Source organism: Anarhichas minor, unplaced genomic scaffold, assembly GCF_050575085.1.
Source record: "Anarhichas minor isolate MPS153535 unplaced genomic scaffold, ASM5057508v1 ptg000005l, whole genome shotgun sequence".
In the NCBI taxonomy this organism is placed as follows: Eukaryota; Metazoa; Chordata; class Actinopteri; order Perciformes; family Anarhichadidae; genus Anarhichas; species Anarhichas minor.
The window spans coordinates 4,046,062-4,066,423 of record NW_027466451.1 but is presented as its reverse complement, the minus strand read 5'-3'; the positions used below and the strand labels follow the sequence as shown (position 1 = coordinate 4,066,423).

The 20,362-nt window shown below is 45.7% G+C and overlaps 2 protein-coding genes across 6 annotated transcripts; one reads left to right on the top strand and one right to left on the bottom strand.

The window, feature by feature from the left end:
* Nucleotides 1-1,680: 1,680 nt before the first annotated feature.
* gan (gigaxonin) lies at nucleotides 1,681-13,612 on the bottom strand. 4 transcript variants are annotated; one of them, XR_012947474.1, is made up of 15 exons: nucleotides 13,496-13,612; nucleotides 12,888-13,085; nucleotides 12,632-12,746; nucleotides 12,174-12,524; nucleotides 11,376-11,444; nucleotides 11,045-11,196; nucleotides 10,522-10,643; nucleotides 10,288-10,400; nucleotides 9,664-9,813; nucleotides 8,831-8,967; nucleotides 8,147-8,281; nucleotides 7,439-7,548; nucleotides 7,117-7,346; nucleotides 3,300-3,868; nucleotides 1,681-1,936 (listed from the first exon to the last, which is right to left on the bottom strand). XR_012947474.1 is itself a non-coding variant. In XM_076076345.1 (13 exons), exons 2-13 carry the CDS (start codon nucleotides 13,070-13,072, stop codon nucleotides 7,174-7,176), a joined length of 1,812 nt encoding a protein of 603 aa, XP_075932460.1. In that variant the 5' UTR covers nucleotides 13,073-13,085; nucleotides 13,496-13,612; the 3' UTR covers nucleotides 3,906-7,173. The 4 variants fall into 4 exon arrangements, 1 of the variants encoding a protein (XP_075932460.1); XR_012947470.1 differs by having other exon boundaries at nucleotides 1,681-3,728; nucleotides 3,826-3,868; XR_012947469.1 differs by having other exon boundaries at nucleotides 1,681-3,868.
* Nucleotides 13,613-13,853: 241 nt separating this feature from the next.
* Nucleotides 13,854-16,644, top strand: acd (ACD shelterin complex subunit and telomerase recruitment factor). Of its 2 annotated transcripts, none has more exons than XM_076076334.1 (2): nucleotides 13,854-13,916; nucleotides 14,698-16,644. In XM_076076334.1, the coding sequence occupies exon 2, from the start codon at nucleotides 14,793-14,795 to the stop codon at nucleotides 16,518-16,520; it is 1,728 nt and encodes a 575-aa protein (XP_075932449.1). In that variant the 5' UTR covers nucleotides 13,854-13,916; nucleotides 14,698-14,792; the 3' UTR covers nucleotides 16,521-16,644. The 2 variants fall into 2 exon arrangements, with proteins under 2 accessions (XP_075932449.1, XP_075932448.1); XM_076076333.1 differs by lacking the exon at nucleotides 13,854-13,916 and adding an exon at nucleotides 14,310-14,467.
* Nucleotides 16,645-20,362: the final 3,718 nt, after the last annotated feature.

Below are 20,362 nucleotides of genomic sequence, written 5' to 3'. Positions count from 1 at the left end.
ATCTCATTCCTAAAATGTGTATACAGCAGTCTATATATTTATACAGACATGAGTAACTTTAGAGTTTACTCATGTCTGCCTCCTAGTTTTGTGCCTCTTCCCCAAAACAAACAAAGAAATCACCAGCAACGTGTCTCTCCAGGAACAATGTCCTAGTTCCACATGGACTATTTGCTTGGTATAAAGTATTTAATGAAAAGGTGTCCAAAGAGAAGATGTGCACCTCAAACTAAATTCCATTCACCTTCCTTGTATTGAGGTGTTGGCAGCAAACTCAAATGGGATGTAAAAACCTGGACGTGTGGGAAGCCAAATTTGCATCCCTCAAATACAAACTGACAAATGCACTCCAGGTCAAACATGGCTTATGTTTAATACACGTAGGGCACGACATCATCTGCCAAAAGCAGGTACAAGAAATCCTGCTCGATGACATCACTCTATTGAAACTCCCGGAGGAATGAGCCAGAGGGAGCGAGGCTTTAGAAACACAGGTGAGTGTTCGGGCAGAGAAGCAGCAGTCTGAAGTGAGGCTTCACAGCTTCCCATCCCAAGGGTCCCCACTCCCAACAACAGCCACCTCACTGGGAGCTCTGAGCTTTCCACATCTCCCCACCCGGGACGTCCCGCAGTCCTCCCAAAGCTTCTTTATATTCCGTTCTACCCAGAATCCCCCATCAGCCGCAACACCAGCCAGTCACCCAGGTCTCTCAAGCCAAGTATTGTTCTGGAGACGAGTTAGGACACGCCGGGCAGCCCGCCGGCAGACGGGCTGCTGTTGTGTCAACAGCCAGAGAAGGCCAAAGGGGAACGAAATAAGTGCAGGAAGAATGCAGTGTGTCATATGCCAGACTGATGTAATATTCTACATTATTTTGTTAGATATCTGACGGTATTAAATCAGTGCTGGAAATCCATAACAAACATGTTAAATCACATGAATACATTTGTGTATAGAAATTATAGTCAATTTAAATTGCATTCTCATGTACATGAAAGCATCAGAGGATACACTGTGATCATATCATAGAACACCGTGATCATACGACACTGAAGGAAGCTCTTAATACAGTGGAGTAGAGGCACACATAATATTTCCATCCATGCAATGAGACGTCACAATACTAATCAAAAATGTTGATGAGATTCCGTATGAAATATGAATGTGTTATACACATGAGAAAACAAATGGTATGATGGATGGACATATGCTCTGCTGGTCACACCAGTTGTTCACATGTGTTATTCTGTGTTAGGGATTTATTTTGTCTTTGTATCAACAGACTGCATTTTTATTTGATTTTTCTTCATTCTTGTTTTCTTTTTAAATTATTTTTAATTGACTAATGAGTCTTCTCAGTATTTCTGGTGTGTGTTTCTCCAGGGTATTTTAGTATATTATTTAGAATTACACTGGCATTGATTACCATTGAGTGTATAGAATCAAGCCTGTTTTAAACGTTGTTGCTCTACCTCGTCATGAGTCTGATGAAGCACTGAGTGAAACATGTTGCTCTGATCCTGGATCACAGTTTTATGGACAGTTTCGTGCTCGCAACCACAAACACTTAATTATGAAGAATTGAGGCTTTAAAGTCAGAATTAGAGGTAAATTCTAAACTGTAGCGTAAGTGTAACGGGTGAGGTAAGGACCAGAAGCAGTACGATGGACACACGGAATAGTTGAACGAAGCTTTATTCCAGGCTGAACACACAACAGGTCAACAGTCTCGGATCAGCTCACATGGAGAAATCCACTCTGTGGAACACCAAGCCGTCAGGGGAGAAGGCAGACAGGAACCAGAGGAAGCTGAGGCAGAATCTCGTGGTCGGGGACAGAAGGCTGAGTGGTTTACCGGGGCAGAGGCAAGGCGGAGAAGTCCAAACAGGCAGGGTCGGTAACGGGAAAACAGTCGGAGGATAAACGCTGGAAAGTCTGGCATAATGCAGAGAACGATCTGGCCGTGAGTGTGTGTGAGACTGTTTAAACAGTAGGTGCAGCAGAGTGAGCAGGTGAGAGTGATGAGCTGATGAGGTGGGTGAGAGATAGAGTGACAGGAGAGAAGAGAAGCTGAACTGTGACAGTAACAGTATAAAAGAGAAGAGTAATATTAGCCAACATAAGCTACCGATCCAGAACCCATAAGTGTATTAAACTGAGCAAGAGTGTGTCTTATTACTTGAGAATCTTCAATTGAATTTGTAAGAAGAGGATTGCGTCATGTCTTCTTTCAAAAGCTTTAAGTGGAAAAGCCTCATTAGACCAAATCCTCAAACTATGACACATGGGAAAAGACTTGACAACCAGTGGAGCATTGATGGATCAGCGGTCCAGTATCTTCTAGTCGTGAACCAAAGCGCCAAGTCAGCGCCGCCGCCCTCCCACACACACACACACACACACACACAGTCACAGGACCCAGGTTAGCTGGAATCTGGGAGCAGTCACGAGAGCCGCTCACTTGAAGTGAATTAGCTCCATCCTGGTCATGCTAGGTAGCCTGTTAGTTAATCTCCTGTCTAGACATCTCCTGACCTGCACATGTTTACCATGTGCACATCTGAGAACTACACACAAGGCATTGTCTGTTCATTCTCAGCGCACATTATTCGGGAGCAGTTTAGCAGAAACACAACAGGATGTGGAGAGCACTATTTTAAATGCTGTCTAATGGAAATATCACTATAATATATATTATAGATGTTTGATGAACTGCTGGATGGAGCACAGGGAGAATTCTAAAGCTTGTCAGTTGGACCAGCCATCCTGTGAATCCATCTCTTTCACAGCAAGATTCAATTCAATGTATTAACTGCGTCAAATCACTTTTCAGAGAGAGAGAGAGAGAGAGAGAGAAACAACAATAATGGCACAACAGCTGTAACAATAATTGAAGGACAAATACAAATAATAATAGCAGTGGTGAATATAATAGGATGATGATATCAGATAACAAAAATGTGATTACTTATAATAGTAGCAGTGTATATAATAGAGTGATAATACTGATAAGTGATAACCTCAACAACTAATAATGGATATTCATGGTCCACTTGGTCCCTGATGCTGTTTGTTGACTGTTTAAATGAGCTAACATCAGGTCACACGTTCACTGTGGTCCATCACAAGTTAACTTAAAAACTAAAGTGCTGATTTCACTGTAACCTGTTGATGACATTCATCTTTGGATGGATCCGTACTCTGACCTTCCCTCTCTTAGCACTGTTAAAACCAAAAGTCCCCTCGTTCAACACAAGTACCACCATCTAATGGCATTACAAAAGAATTCAGTGTGTACCTGAATGCTCCCCAGAGGATGAACCCTTTGCATTCTGGACACTCCATGATCAGTCTTGCAGAGCCGTCCTCATGTTAATTCATCACATTGCACATATAACAATATTAATCAGATTTCCTTTAAACTTGCCATGCAAACGTATGATGCAGTTGTGTCTCCCAGATTCAACCAGCTAGATATTATAATACTATTATAACGACAATGAAAAATCCTAAAAAACACATACTCGTTTAGTAGAAAAGATGGAAATACGTCTTATTACTACAAGTGTGTATTCATTGTAGTTTTGTCATGATTTTTAGTTGTAGGACAAACATTTGCGTCTTTAGTCTCTACTGATGTAATAATAGAAAAAGCATCAAACCTCACAGAACTACAGCTGAAGCTACAATGATAACTCACACGCAGCTGCTTGATCCTTTACTTCTCCTGCCAAAAGATAAAAGACGAGAACATTAACAACGTAGGATCAGAAGAGATGTTCATCTGAGTCCATGGTGGAGTGAGTCAGAGCTTTAACACGTACTGTTTGAGTCATTGATCAAAGTGCTCAGGAGAAGTGGTTACATCTGAACAGAAACATAGAAACAAATGAGATGAGACATGTAGTGGAGCACATTGATGTTTTATTACTGTGAGGTGAATGAATGACGCTCATCGTAGAAACCTCCCCATGCATCAGTAACAGAGGTACAAAGTGAAACCACCGTGTCACTGCATCTCTTTCACAACACAGCTTTGGTTAAAGCGCATGTTCACTTTAGACGGATTGATTTCCCCTCACGGTGTTTCACATCACAGACCGTCTTGACGTGTTAACGCCAGGTTCCTGTATCTCAGGATACAGGAGACCTTTCTTACCGTAAATGGCGAGATGCTATTGAGTGTTAAGTGTCAATGCAACAATAAGGAAGCACAGCCTTCAGTCTCAGCAGGCTGGTCCTGCTTCTTAGTGTTTCAGCTCATACTGTCTGACAACTCTTCTGTTGCTGACATGTAGGTTTGACCCAGTGGCAGTGCTGATCAGACGCTAATGGAAGCCCGTGTTCCTGCTGTATTTACAGAGCATTGACTGCAGAAAGCATTAACACGCGAGACTTAGATGCTGCCTAATGTCAGCCTGTGTGTCTTAAAACCTTTAGCCTGATGCAGCAGCTGTGTTGGTAGCTTTGGTTTAGTGTAGGGCTGTCACCATATCACACTTTCACTACACCATTACCGTGGCCAAAGAGAATCAGAGTGATATATATATATACACAGTTTAAATAACGTCAGTCAGAGACTCCGTATATATGGTGACACCCCTTTGTGGGAGTTACACTAAGACTAGTCTCAGTGGTTCCACTGTAGAGTTCAGAATGACGGTTTGTCTGTAGGGTTCGGGTTCAGTGGGCTCATGATTGTCTTTGATACTTATACAGACGGCTCATGTCCTGTAACACACGTCACCTCTTTAGACTTGTGATAGAACTGACTCGCATGCTTGTTATTGTGCTTCACAGTCACCACTACTTGGAACAATCTGTGTGATTTTATGCTGTGTTGTCTTTTCTCGGAGGCGGTCCAACAAACCTGCAGCGCTCAGAAGGATTCCACCAAGAAGCTTTCCAAGCAACTCACTGCAATGATGGAACTTCACTCTCCTCAACAATATCTTGTTGTAGAAATGGTGCACATGAACAAAACGGTGGAGTTAAGTATAAAACCAAGTGGTTACAATCAATCTGTTCATGTTGACTTAAAGGGACAGTTCACCCCAAAATCCATATTTGTCCTCTTACTTATTGTGTTATTGATCTAAACTGTTCCCAGTGTTGGCCATGTCTGGACTGTGTTTTAAATCTCAGCAGTAATAAATCATAACCCAGTTACTCAAGATAACCCACATCATGTGGTGAGAGGAACATTCATTGACATGTTGGGTATAAAAGCTGTCCCTTTAAACCTCGGTGCAGCAGGACGTCTTCTCTCTCAGTTGAACATGTTGCTGCTCAGGTTTGTTTTGGATCCCAATAAGATTTCTGAACACATTTAAAACTGATTTCTACTAATTCTAATGCAATACTTTCCACACAAGAATACACAGTATTTCTTTAAATATTAATATCTCAGGTTTTTGCGATTCCTTTTCCATCCTGACATCTAAAGACTACTTTGTGTCGGCCTTCGTTGGTCATAGCTCCGTTTTAACCCTGAAGTGTCGTGTGTGGAATGTGTGGAATGTGTGGAATGTGTGTGAGGTGTATTGCCTTTCTGATAGGATGAGAGGTGTGCTTGAGCTCCACTGAGCGAGCGTCTGTGCTGCCGCTGAGCTGAGGACGGACAGCAGCAGCTGGAACTCACACAGAACAAATGGGGTCAAGGGATGCCAAAACTGTACCGACTGGAAAGCCAGGTCAGAGGTCACGGAGGCAGCAACACGTCCAGCGACTCAAAAGTGTCACTCGCAGCAACGTCTACTTGAGAACAGGCCCGGGCAGCTCGGTCAACAATAAAGACGGACTATCAAGTCAAGTGCTTGTGCTCTCAAATGTTCAGTTAGCGTGTGACGTTCTCATCAGCCTTCTTCACCATGTGAGGGATTCTTTCAGGCTTTCACTCTGTAGGCAGAAGAAGACAGCATGTCCAGGATGCAGCATGTTGTCCACGGCTCGTCGGCTGCAGTTCACTTTATAACCAAACTCTTCTTCATCTGCCTGGAATCAACAACAGTGAAGAGCCCAATCAAAGCAGAGAGCGTGTCACAGGTTAGACTGTGAGTAACAACACGGCTGTGTGAGTAGACTATTCCCCCGGTGTAAGACTGAAACCACCGCGGCGCGTCACAACAGGCGTGTTCGCTTCAGAAACACCCGTCGGGCAAACCAGCTGATGAGCCGGTGGAGCGTGGTCAACAAGGCCGTCGACTGTAAAGAACGGTGACAAAGGGCTTCATGACAGACATCGAGCTCTTGCTGTCGAATGAAGAGGAACAAAATGATGTAGTTCATCTTAATTAAAAAAACGCTAATAGCACTGTCCGTTCCCACCACATTTACCGGAATCGAAACAGGAAGTCAGTGGTAAAGTAGTAAGGCCCGCCCTTTTGCTCGATTTGAGTAAGCCAAGTGTGACATCGAGGAACGGTGCGACTCCGCACCTGGTGCTGAAAACTTCATGTTTAAACTCTTCAGTGAGGTGCCGCTGCCCCGTACCAGAGGAACACAATGGTGTAGTGATCGCGAGGTGTGATCGAGGCCTTGCAACACTCAGAACTCTACTGCCAGCAAATAACCCCCACCAGTTAAATCCCTGCTCTACTTTATAACCCAGTGTCCTCTGATCCTAGGGGACCGACACCAAAGCCTCAGTTCCCACTAAAGAGTTATATATATATATATCATGTGTGTGTATCTATATATATACACACACACACACATATATATCAGGGCAAATGATGGTGTCGTCTCCAATTGGACCATAACGATGAACAATCCACCGCCAAACAACATACTATATCCTAAAATACTAATGGCAACACAGCAGTGCTTTTAAAATGTCAATCCCTCATGTAATGATAAAGTTCATATTAAGAGTTGTTTACAGCAAGCAACAAGAGCCCCAGTAAACAGAACCAATGAGGTACGTTATTGAAATAAAAAGCTAAAAACAATCAAATCCAAAGTTAAAACGGAAAAAAAAAAACTCTATAAAAAAAAAGTAATTAAAAAATGTAACTTGTCAAGTCTCAGTCAAGTATAAACCCTAATATCTAGCGACTAGAACACTTAAGTGTTCATATAAATTCCCAAAACGCAGACAGGCAGGTAGAAAGTACCAGTGTGCAAACGTGGAGCAGGGAGCCGACACAGGCCCGCTGGCTGGAGGCCCGCAGTCAGACCCTGATCCGGAACATGCCCTGGCTCAGCTGAAGGCGGAACAGTCGACAGTTGGCGATGCGCAGTGCGGCACAGGCGGTTTTGGAGAGGTCGCTGGGTAACATGGGCTTGGTGTGATGCCACGTCCCGGTGCTGCGGCGGAACTCCCGGATGTAGTCGAAGCTCGTTCCTGCGCGACAAACACCAACCGTGAGCATTCAGAAAGAGGGCGTGACCTCGTCCCAAATCTGTGGTGGTTCTAGTTGCTTCTCTCTTACTGACCTGTGTCCAGGTCTCCCAGCACATAGATGCTGGCTCCGATGGGCACAGCGCTGCAAACGAAGGACGAGCTGGTCTGGATACACAGGTTCTGGTCATCCAGCAGCATCCACCTGTACCCATCACAACACAGCAGACATGGCCAAGTTCATCTAGCAGCTCAAATAGAATGAAACGCGTTGTTTTCTTCTCGAGCCGGTGGTGGAAGCAGCTCAGGAGGGAGCATCTCATCTCTGTTGAGTGTTGCACATGTGCAGTACCGACCGGGCCCTCGCGACAACATGGGAGAGACAAAGCAAGCATCTCTAATGATCCTGGAAAGACTACAGCTTAAACTTTTACAATTTTAATTGAACATAATCAAATTTGGTCTTTGTTGTCTTTTGAAAATCACGGAAAAATAAAGTGGCAAGTACATTTCTGAAAGAAAGTGTTGTGAGCCGTGTATGTATCGAGAACAAGGTTCTGTCAGCGACAGCCTTCTTGATTTCTGTATTATGAAAGACGTTGGATGTTTGTAGATCTAGTGAGAAAGTCCATCTGCTAGTGAAGATGATGAGATATGGTCAAGAGCTGAACTAAACGCTCCTTGTTGTGAGATTGTTTTAAGGTGAAGAACCATCGTTGACCCTAGTGGGACAGTAAAACCCCAAAATAGCAGCGGCAATACTGTTTGAATCTGACATTGAGAAGCAGCGTCTCCATACGGACCTCCTCATCTCGTCGTGGTAGAACTCAGACTTGCAGGTCAGCATCTGTCTTTGCTCGGGGTTGTCCTGCTCCTTGCTTCTAACTCCGCCGAACACGTAGAGCTCCTGGCCGACGCCGCACGCCACCGACCCAAACCTGACCGGGAACACCATTCATTGAGAAGCTTGTTAGATACAATGATCGCTCAAGAATGTCTCCTATTGGCCAGCAAACATGACCAATCAAGGCACTTTATCACAATGACTTCATGGCCATGAAGTAATCCTGCTCTGCAGCAATGCTCACAATGAGCTGAAGGAGACAGCAGTGACTGAACGCTGAATGTTTCTTCACACCGTGGGATCACAGGCTCGGTATGACTAACGAGTGTGCACGCTGTGACTCAACATCCTCTCTTAGAGTTACTTCATTATTCCGAGCAGCATTTTGATATGAGAGCCATGATTTCATGTGACTGTGGCCTCATTATAGGGAAATTTAACTGAAACTAAAACAGACAGTCGTGGGACTCGTGCTCCGTTTCCTGTTGTGCAATACAAACAAATACCAAGTATCACAGGCTGAGGTTAAAGGCCTGTGTCACACGGTAAGTACGTATAACATGTGACTAAAGTATCATCAACGGACAGAGAAGAGAAGACAACGAGGCCATGACATGAGGAGAAGACAAAGGTCCGTGTTTACCGTCTCTCTTTCAGAGGACAGAGGCCCGTCCACTGCTGGACTTTTGGGTCAAAGCATTCAACGGAGTCAAACAGCTTCCCGTAGGAGCCCCCGCCGATGGCGTAGATCTTCTTGTTCATGGAGGCGTAGCAGCCGACCTGACGGAGAAGACAGACACGGCTGAACAAGTCGCAGCATGTTGGGAGAGCTTGTGGAAAATGAATCACTCGGCCCATTTTCAATTGTTAAGTGTGTGTGTGTGTGCGTGTGTGTGTGCGTGTTCCACTGTCAAAGAGAACGGTCTGGTGTGAGAGACAGCAACCAAATAAGGAGGCAAGAAAAGTACGTTTCTTTATGTTGGTGAGCTAACACATCCTCAAACATACTTTAAAAAAAAAAGCATACGATGGCATCGTAGCGGTAGCATAGCATCCACCCACTGGTTCCCCCGGTTAACTCCGTCAGCACTGTTGCCGTTGTTTGCGCGGTTAGCATCGTTAGCTGCTAGCCGGCAGCTCAGCTGTCGCCATGTTGAGAGCCGTGTGGAGGCAATAGATATGCTCGGTATTTGAAGTTCAGCACCTTCAAAAGGTCTACTTGGTCATAATCCACGGTTTTCTAGTACACAGAGTTAATAAGACAGACAATATTGTTCATAAGTGTATAGTTACCTCGGTTCAGTGTGACAACGACTTGCCAGATTGATTTTAGCTGATATTTGCTGACTTTAGATCTGATTTTATAGAATTTAATTTGCGACATTACATTTAACAATGAAGTCAGGCGATGGCGGTTACTACTCTGTTGAGACATTATTCTGTTCATCATTGTGATACTTGTATGTGTGCTGGTACCTTGCGGATCATGGTCATACTGGTCTGCATCTTCCAGGTACTGAAGTGAGGGTCGAACACTTCAACGGTGATCAGCTCCGTGTCCTTGTTCTCTCCTCCGAGAACGTAGATCAGACCGTCCAGCTCCACCACACCGAAGCACTGACGAGCCTGGTGACAAGATAACCCCACACACACAGTGTCAGAAGTATTAAGCGCACGCACGCACGCTTAAAACATGAACACTATATTGAAGTCTGATTTCATACATATCATAAGTATTGTTTAGAGTGTTCCACTACATCATGTAAATGACAACACTTCTCTTTTCCCGTGACTGGGAATGCGTCGTCAATGTGTCACATCTGGGTATTGCAGCTCTGCTGACACCTAGTGGTCATGAAGTACAACTGTAACATAGCTGCAGAACTTAGCATGGCGTACTGATCATCTATCCTGCTTCAAACAGCAGCAAATTCAAAAAGCGAAAATGATCATTTCAGTGATGGAAATATTGAGCTGGATAGTAAAATACATGAAAAGGGGAAATAGAAAGCTACTGCCAGGATCACTCTGTATACTTATAATGTGGGGAGAACCTCAGGAGAAGCGCCGTTAGAGAAAATGGGGGGGGGGGGGGTATACCTGTAGCATCGGGGGTATGGGACTCCAGGTGTTGGAGTCGGGGTCATACTTCTCTCCACTGTCCAGAACTGTGTTGTGTTCATCCGCTCCGCCCATCGCAAACAGAAAACCCTCTAACAGACCGGAAACACAGCGTAACTACTCAGTTATTACACTGTTACTACTAAATACAAACCGTAACCCTTTCATCAGGATTAGGGTGATTCATGACAGGAGTTACAGGTGTGCACTGACCGGCGGCGACCACGCCGTGGCCGAGGCGGGCGGCGCTCATTGGCTGCAGCTCGATCCAGGTCCGTCTGTTGGTGTCATAGAGCGGACACATGCAGCGCATCACAGCGGTGGGCTTCCTGCTTCTGTACGGGTCATAAAGAGCATCAACATGTGATCGGGATCAACTCGTTACTGATTCAACCTTCTTCCTCCAGAACGTCTGTGGGGAGAAGAGGAAACGTTTCTGTGTACGTCATGATTAGAATAATAGTAACGCTATAAATATGAAGTCCAAATAAGATAAGGGATCAAATAGGGCCAAAAACTCCTATCACGAGAGAGATATATATATATATATATATATCTTGTGTGAATGAATACTTATTAAAGTAAGAACTTTTGTGCAAAATAATCAGATCTTCTAAAAATGTCAGTTAGTATATTATTATCAATTAGGACAATGTTATGATGTATTGTGATATCTCCAGACATGCTTCCATTGAGAGATGATAAATGACACTGAAACATAAAGGCGGTGACTCACTTGCGATCCTCCCCTCCGGCGACGACGATACACTCCGAGTACCCTCGGGGTTTGAAGGCGGCGAGCATGGCCTCGCCCTGCAGCGCGCCGCCAGCCACCACCTGCTGGCAGTACTCTCTGATCACCTCCCTCATCAGCGGCTCCCCCATGGCCTGATGGGATACCATGCAGCACACAACTACTGAGTTAGCCCAGGAGAGTTTGGCCTCAGAAGAGGCCTATGCAACGTGAAGCACTTGGCTGGACGTTCACTTCACCACAAGTTGTTGCGCTGTGGATCAGACTATGAAGCATACATTGTAATCTGGACGGCACTTCACAGCTCCCCTACCTGCTCCCTCAGGTAGCTCACGTCCAGGCCCTGCAGCCATACTGCAGACATCACCTCCGTCATGTGGACCTGCAAATACAGATGCAAGACTGGAGGACTCCCTTTTTTGGCTTATGGAACAAACAAAGCTTGCAGCACTTGAAGCCAAATAAACGGTCTGGAAACATAACACTGACATATCACCATCTTATAAAAAGTTACTATAGTGAAAAAGTTGGGAAGAAGTTGCCTATTTCCACATCTGGCAGACACACATTAGCATTCATATGCAAAAGTACAATATTGATTCTGCTACATGTTCAGGCATTAAACAATAAGCTGAAAGACACTCAAATGAAACTGCTAAATTGGCAATAATTCTCTGTGGGTTTGACATTTCGAGCGGAGCCTATTATGTCCCCCGCAGCCCATTAATATGAAAACCTTGATTAGAGCAGCTTGAACAATGCAATATGGTTTTGCCATAAGGCATGCCGTGTTAGTTCAGAGGGAAGCTATAACGTCTTCCTCTAGTGTTTACTTATCGTTCCAGCAGCAATTGGTTTACATTCGTTTTCATTCCTACAAAAATCAATAATTTGACTCTTGATATTTGTAGTGTGTAGTGTGTAGTGTGTAGTGTGAACGATCACAGTGGACGATAACTCAAGACCGATCTCTTACCAGTGATTCATTAGCAGCTTAAGTGCAGCTGGATGTTCATACAGCGCAGGATGAATATTCTAAACAGTAATATTCTAATGCGTTGAACATAACCCGTCTTATCTTCACACTGAACCTGAGGTAAGCATCACCCACCTTGCGCTCCACCGGGTCATGTGCGTACCACCGCACCACAGCCTCCAGCACGTGCTTCTCGTTGCCCACGTTCAGCTTCTCCATGGCCAGCAGTTCGCAGAGCCGGCTCGGGGGCAACTCCCTGAACTCCTCGGTGCGCGCCACGTCGCCGAAGTGCGTCTGCAGGAACTCGGTGGCGGCATAGTGGACGTGGTGAAGGCAGTAGTGCAGAGAGAAGAGGCGGATGCCGATGCAGTTCTCTGCGGCGATGCAGCTCTCTAAGAACTGGCAGCACAGGTTCTTGAGGTCGGTCATGAGGAGCATGTCGGACGCCTGCACCATGTCCTGGATGGTCTCCTCGCTCAAAGTGATCTGTGTGTGAAGGACGGGCCAAATGGATATCCACAACAACATATAAAGGAGAGGCGGCACACATTTACTTAAAAGCACAAGGATGTCACTAAAGCCTCCATGCTTACGTCACCGCTGAAGATGTAGTCCAGGATCTGCTTCATGATGGCCATGGAGACCCCCTGCAGCTCGATTCTGTATGTAGACCCATCTTCCTTTGGGGGATTGTAGTTCAGCTTGGTCCTAACAGGGAACCATCACCACAACTGAATATGGATGCCCTTCCAACACAGGCATCGTGCCAGTGGACACGCCCATGTTGCTGAGACATGGCAAACATCAGGAGAAGAGCTGTGAGCTGGTATGGTCGCTGGTGGGACTGACCTGACATAAGGGCTGGCAGCGGCCAGGATGTTCTTCTGGACAGCCAGCTCCTCTCCATCCACCACCAGCAGCGCGTCGTGGAAACTTTGCTCTTGCCAGAAGGTGCGAAGGACCCGGAGGAGTTTCTGGGAATGTTGTGGGTCCGAAACCCTGGAACCGCTTTCGCTCGATACAGAATCGGGCATGTCTAGGCTTTCACTGTACACACATGAACACGGGGACACTCTTCAATTCGGCTCTCACAATAGACACTTGTAAGAAACCGGTCCTTCAGCATTCGCTCCGTAGGCTGTTCCTCTAACTGATGGTGAACAGGCGTGCTGTGTCTGTGGCTAGGCTAGTAACTTAGCACAACAAGCAGCTCCTATGTCAAAGACGATGCGATGTCGCTGACAAATGACGTACAATGAAGCAGTGGAAGACGTAACTTAGCTAACTTAGTCGTCGTGTGTGGTTAGCCAAATCAACGCACTGTCAAATGGGCTAAAGCTACAAACACACGCACGTAGGCTTGAGCCCCAGCACTGCATATGCGGTGGTCCAAACTTGTTATGTCATGTTTTTATTTCCTTTTGACAATTCGAGTTTCGGTTTTTTACGTGACTTACCTTGAAGCTACGGAGTGCGCTTCTCTCTTTCTATGGGCATAGGCTGCACCTAACCCTCAGCACAACACGAAGCACACTACAACAGAATGTGGCAACTGGACGTGAAGACATGTATCGTGCTGCGTTCAAGGTAAAAGGAAAGATGGAGAATACGACACACCCATTATTTGGGGCTACCCATCTTTCCAAATAAATATAAACGATAAACAAACAGATTCATACAAGAAGCAGAAAAACAACCGATTAGTTACATAGATTTAAATAAGTTGCGTAAGAAAACACATTGTATGATCACAGCCGTGATGTTGTAGAATTCATGTGGCACCTGAATGCAGCATCAGCGAGACAAGGCGCGTGTAGATAAACAACGTCCCAATACTTCAATGGCAACCTGCGTACCAACGGAATTGCGGATGAATTGGTGATGTAACAGACATTACATACATTATATGAATATATGTTTATGAATTTGTTTTAAACTAACACAAATAAAAACCTCTCGCTCAGTCGCTGTCTAGATTTCGAAATGTCTCAACCAAGTTAGAAGAAAAACCAAAACGGAACGGGGCCATCAACCCACACTGCCAGCACAAAGCTACCGAGAATAACGCTACCACCAGTATTTCCGGTGTGAATAAAACATTTAAAACCAACTAGTATAGTGTTAGTACACTTTTTATGAGTGTAAATTAGCACGTGGTGATGAATTAGAACATATTCATTTCACTGAGTGTAATAGTGATCGTATTGGTACATACAACAATACATAGACTAACATTTCCGCTTTTATTTTGAAGGAAAACTCGTCTTCATTCTAGCCACCGCTATCTCTCGCCAACTTGACACAACTCTCGCCGCCATAACTTTGGACAAACGTAGATATTATTATGCTACGCGCAGGATTACTCAAAGGTAATAGCGCTGACTGCTATGGCGCTATGCTAGCTACGAGAGGATCGTGCAACATACAAGGTTCGTTTGTTGTTATTGTGCAACACAGGGTAGCACAACGAAATGCAGTTTGTAGTCCAATATGCTACGTAAGAAAAACACAGCAAAGTAAGAACTACATTATATGGTGGAGGAGGGATGTAGGGGTCACTGCTTCAGGAAAGATCACTGCGATGTCAGTGATTAAGCTCTAACTTCTTATACATTTGTATTTAATAACGGCTCATAGATGTTGTGTCTCTTGTCTCCAGCTCTCGTGGTGATGTTGTGATGGAGGAACCAATGAGCATCGTAAACGTTTGCCCGACGGAACATAACTGGAGACTCGCAGTTTGAAGGTACCAGCATGCCTGGACCCGCTCAGAGCAGACTGTCTCCGTGGATAGAGAGTCTGATCCTGAGCTATGGCAGCCAGGAGGAGAGCGGCAGCGGGCGGCTGAAGGCCCATGTCATCGGGGTGGGTCACATGTCTCAGTCCCAGGCTCTTGGCTCTGAGGGCCCCACGGGGCTCCTCTTCCTGTCAGACGGACTGCTCCAGATCCCTGCCATCCTCACTGCGTCAGCCTGGGAGCACCTTCAGGAGCAGGAGGACCGCGAGTGTTTCACCAGCCTGGTCAACACTACGATGTGCATCCGGGACTACCGGCTGCAGTTCCACATGGCCCTGGAACAGACCAGAAGCAGATTCGTCTTATCAGTCGGGGAGCTGGCCACGACCTCGGCCGGGCCGGTTAAAACCGGCACTCCTTGCAGCACGACGCTGCCCTCCATCAGGATGAAGATCTGCAAGACGTGGAGGGCCCTGCTGGGTCAGGAGACGCAGGACTCCCAGTGTGGGTTAGATCTGTCGGAGCTGCTGGGAGAGTGGCAGCACGACTGCCTGCAGGCCGTGCTGGAGGACGTCAGGGAGAAGCTGACGGCAGCGAGCCCACGGCCCTCCACCTCTACTTGCGACCCGTCGGCGACCCACACGGACACATTCGCCGCCACAAGCTGGAGTGTCGACAGGGTCAGATATAAGGGAGTGAAAGGTTTCAGTGTCCCCATGAAGTGTCTTCTCATCGCGGAGGAAGACGCTCAGCAGATGCAAACGCCTCCGATTGTCGGAAGCAGGACAGCGAGTGGACTTTCTGAGGACAGAGAGAGAGACTCGCCTCCACCTTCAGACACCACGCCGCCTTCTGTTGACGACGCAGAAGTTGTAGAGAGCGATCAAGGCGCCAATCAGACTTCGCCGTGTCCCGTGGAGGACAGCATGCAACAAGAGGACGCTGTCTCTTTGATCGATGTCGACAGCCAGCTTTTATCCAACTACTGGGACAAGTTTCCTCCACCATTGGTCACTTCGTCCTGTGATGCGTCTCCGACACAGAGCCCATCGCTGCACCAGCCCGCTGCTCCAGACTTCAGGTCTGATCCCTCTGTGATCTCAACCAGCACGCAGCTTCCTGTCCACAGCTCCAAGGAATCCCAGCAGACATTAGAGCGCAGCAACCTCCCGCCGTACCAGCAGCTCCAACACTCAGCCGCCGCGGCTGCTTCTTCCACTTCTGTGAGTCCACCAGAGCCCTTCACCAGACCGTCAGACCCGCTCCCTGCCTCAGACGAACGCCGCACCGACACAGATCAACCAACTCTTCCGGCTGTGGACCGAGAAAGCCAGATTTTGGAAAAAGACGCGGAGGAGGCCGTTGAGAGGAAATCTAGAAAGAGAAAGAGAAGTGAGCCGACACCAGAAGCGACGACCACCTCAGCGGAGGAGGAAGCTCAGATCAGCGGCAGCCCTCCGTCCTGGCTCTTTGACACTCAGGCGGGCTCCGGGGCCGACGAGGGCAGCAGTCAGGGTGAACCTGCAGGACCCGTCTCCAGAAAGACACCCACCGTTCACAGCGACGGCCGGCGCTTCTCCTACTCTTACCAGCTGTCGGGACAGAACCTGCAGGACTTCAGTGGGTTCACCGTGGCAGAGTCCGTAGTGCACTGGGCCGTGGGATATCTGGTTGTTCCGAAGCAGACGGAGGATCCAGTAACCTGCAATCAGACCTTGCTTTATGTTCAAGATGTTGAAGGTTAAAGTGATCTGTTACAGTCTCCTCGTAGTGTCCACTCATGCTAATGTTAACTATAAAGATATTGGTACATGTTCACTGGGAAACGTTTGAAGCTCGTCCAGCGTAAATAAAAGAAGCAGAAAAGTTCTTTGCTGTCTTAATTCAACTAGAATAGTCAAATACTCTGAACTCAAGGAACACTCACCAGCTTTCTGTTGGTGCTTTCAGCAGAAAACTAGAAATATTCGTGGAAAGTTTGATGATCTGTTCACTGAACTTGACAGAAAATATTAAAGTTGCATTAATCATTTTTGGCAGCATGTTGGGTTTAACATCAAACAGCCCTTTGGCGCAGTAGGGCCTTATTTAGTCCATATGGTGGGAGTAATAGTTGCCTGTTTACAAACAAGCTTTATCATTATTTCATATTATTATACTTGTATGAAAGCACACAGCTTCCATCGTGTACTGGAACTAATCAGAGACCGTTTAGAGGCGTGGCCTCAGGTCACATGACTTGGACTCGAGTCACAAATGTGAAGACTTTAGACTCAACTTGACAAAATCAAAGAAGATTTGCAACTTCAACACCAATGACTCGTGACTTCACTTGAACTTGAGCCTTTTGACTTGAAACACTTGATACCTTGATTTTAAAAAGTGTGTCGCAGACATTAACGACATTGAACTACGCAGATTTGTTCTTGTTGTCAAGTTCAGTACCAGTTCTAATAAATATATATGTTTTAACAAAACAATATGAGACTTGAAGAACAGCGACTTGGTCACACCTCTGGTTATAACTCTTGCAATGCATGCTGGGAGTATGCCAATGTGTTAAGCAAGAATGTAGTGAACAACATTCATTTATTCAACTCATTATTTCAAGTTGCGAGACTCTTTCAGAAGAAAAGTCCGGATTAAAAGTTCTGAAATGATTCTTCTGAAATGATTTTTAAGAATTTCAGGTTACGGTGATTATTTTATTTCATGAAATTATTGATGCAAAGAAATGAGTGGATTTGACCAAATCATACAGGAGTATGATGCTGTACCTAACATACAGTATAGTATGTCTATGCAGCACCACCTGTGAGAGTGAAGCACTTCTCTGTTTGTCCAGTAGATGTCACTAAACACCTCATATTGAACTGTGATCACCAATGAGATGGAGTTTAGAGCTTCAATGCAGTTTATCTGCAAACATGTGAAAACTGCCTGTGAACTGGGACCTTAATGGACACGACAATGAATATAATACAGAGGATTAAAGTCAGCCTTTAGCTAACACGCATACACACAGTGGCTGTGTAGTAAGTAACACTGTTACTTACTACACTGTTACTACACAGTGCTGCTTATTGTGACACCATCACAGAATACCAGGATGGAGAAGTTGTTGTTAAGCAGTCTGAGGGTGTGATCGAGGATCAGCGATTCTTTAACTTCACAATCATCTGCTGAGGGGGACGTTTCTCGGCGCTCACCTTAAATGTGTACGAGCATGATATTCATTTATCAGACGCTTTTATCCAGATTCGATCACATTTCTGAACCGTGGGCACAGCGGGAGCAAGCTTTGGGTTAAGGACACATCCACATGCGACTAGCGAGCCGGAGCCGGGGAGCGAGCCACCGACGCTCTGATTGAAGGACGGCCCTGCTCTCCACTTAGCCACAGTCGCCCAGACATCAACTAGTTTAGAAGCAACTTACACAAGTGTGATGTGGAAACACGACGCTCTGTCAGCACTGCGCCGTTGTTTGAACTGTTAGCGGTGTTAGCACAGTTAGCTGCTAGCCGCCGGCTCAGCCATCGCCATGTTGAGAGCCATATGGAGTCACAGATATAATTTAGATTTTTGAATTTAGCACCTTTAATTAAACTTAGAGCAGGCAAAGAAGGAAACATCTGCAAGATCTTTAACATTTCTTTTAGACATTTGCCCAAGTCTATTCAGGGACGAATGAACCTCTCTGCCTCGTAGCTCATGCTTTCTGAATTATTAAAAGGGCGGGAAACAGCCTAATTTAGGTTTTGGCCCTTTGTGAGATTTCCTGGTCTGAACTGTTTGGTCAACATAACAGGACCTAAAAAATGGTATTTTGCAAAGATGGTACAATGAGCTGTGACAGTCAGTGACACACTGGGCAGTCCATTGATCAGTCCATGGATCATTTATTTCAATGAGCGACTGGCTAAGTGGAGAGCAGGGCCGTCCTTCGATCCCCGGCTCCGGCTCCGCGAGTCGCATGTCGATGTGTCCTTGAGCAAGACACTTAACCCCTAAAGTGCTCCGTAGCTGAGCCTACGGTGATTCTGAACTGTAAGTCTGCTGAATGACTGTGATGTGATGTTATTTACTCAAAACCAAACATTTTCTGAATTATGTGAGATTATTTCTCGCACTGATCATGTGATGTTAATCATGATGTACACAAGTGAGCTCTGTTAGTCGTATGGTGAATTAATGCTCTTGAATGTTGGACACAATGTTGTTATCTCACCTTAGTTTATGTGTCTTAAAGGGGACATCTCATGAACAACTCACTTCCTCAGTGCTTGTGCACACAGGTGTGTATCTGGGGTGTCTACCGACCCACACACTGTGTTTCTAGATCATCTAGAACTCCCATTCCTTAAAGAGAGTTAAAAGAGGAGACGTCACACGTCATCTCACCAGGGTACAACACATTCACAGTATGATCTGGTCTGCACTTGGCAAAAGACTCACTAGCTGGCGCACAAGTCAGGCCCAGTGCAACCAAAGAGCAGCGGATCAGACACCATTATCTCTATTCGTAACCCTCCACCCTCGCAGCTCCAGTGACACTGAGCCGTACCCCGTATCTCCAGACCGTGTCCCAGCCTTCATTCAATAGCCTCGGCAGGCTCATTACACCGCCCACGGCTGAGAACTACCTTTGCAAAGGTGCATCATATTTATCTGGTAAGCCAATCAGAGCAGAATGGGCTTAAAGAGACAGGAGCTCAAACGGAGCGTTTAAGACAGAGAGCTGATATAGGTATATTCAGACAGACAGTATGAACATTAAAGCATGTAAACATGCTCTAGTAGCAACCCAAAGTACACGTATGAACCTGAAGATGAGCACGATATGTCTCCTTTAACGGCCATAGCATCGGTCTGTAGCGTGCGGCTGATAGAGAAACGCTCTCGCATCAGTTCAATTCTAAAATGGGTCTCAAGCGATAACGATGGAAAGATCTTTCCAGCAGCTGCCCTTTGAAAATGTCAAATCCTGCTGGCTGTGGCCTGCACGCGTCTGATACTTGCATGATAGTTTAGTTTTATTTGCTAATGAATCACCGTCTGCTGAGAGACAAACAGAGAAAAGACCAAACTTCTGAGTTCATCCACTGAAAGCTCCGAACCCTTAATGTAAGCAGGGGCCAGCTGTGCGCACTTGTAAAGTTGTTATAATCCTCCTTTGACCTATAAACAGGAAAATACATAATATAAAGCATCATGCTCACATCTACAAACAATACTGTCCATGTTGTCCTTGTAAGGCGATACGTCCAAAGAGTGACTGCAGCTTCTCAACGGGCAGTTAAAACACTTTTAGTTCAACGTTGATGCAAATACAACATGCAACTTCATCTGATGAGCAGAGTCATCATTTAGATATGACAGTGTTTTCTATGTGTGATGTAATGTGTGTGTGTGTGTGTGTGTGTGTGTGTGTGTGTGTGTTATAATGGAGAGCAAAAATCAAGCACAACTTGTCAGGACTTTATTTGGAATCCGTGAACATTTTGAATCAGATGACCATCCCCACCATCTTGTAGAACCAGAACCAGAGATTATCCAGGAACCGGAAGCCGACAGGGACCGCCCAT

Excerpts from the sequence above, each read along its gene's own strand:
- gan (XM_076076345.1), bottom strand. The coding sequence starts at position 13,072 with ATGCCCGATTCTGTATCGAGCGAAAGCGGTTCCAGGGTTTCGGACCCA. Across the intron at positions 12,747-12,887 it reads GCTGCCAGCCCTTATGTCAG|GACCAAGCTGAACTACAATC; the intron begins GTCAGTCCCACC and ends GTTCCCTGTTAG. Across the intron at positions 8,968-9,663 it reads GTATGACCATGATCCGCAAG|GTCGGCTGCTACGCCTCCAT; the intron begins GTACCAGCACAC and ends CTTCTCCGTCAG.
- acd (XM_076076334.1), top strand. The coding sequence starts at position 14,793 with ATGCCTGGACCCGCTCAGAGCAGACTGTCTCCGTGGATAGAGAGTCTG.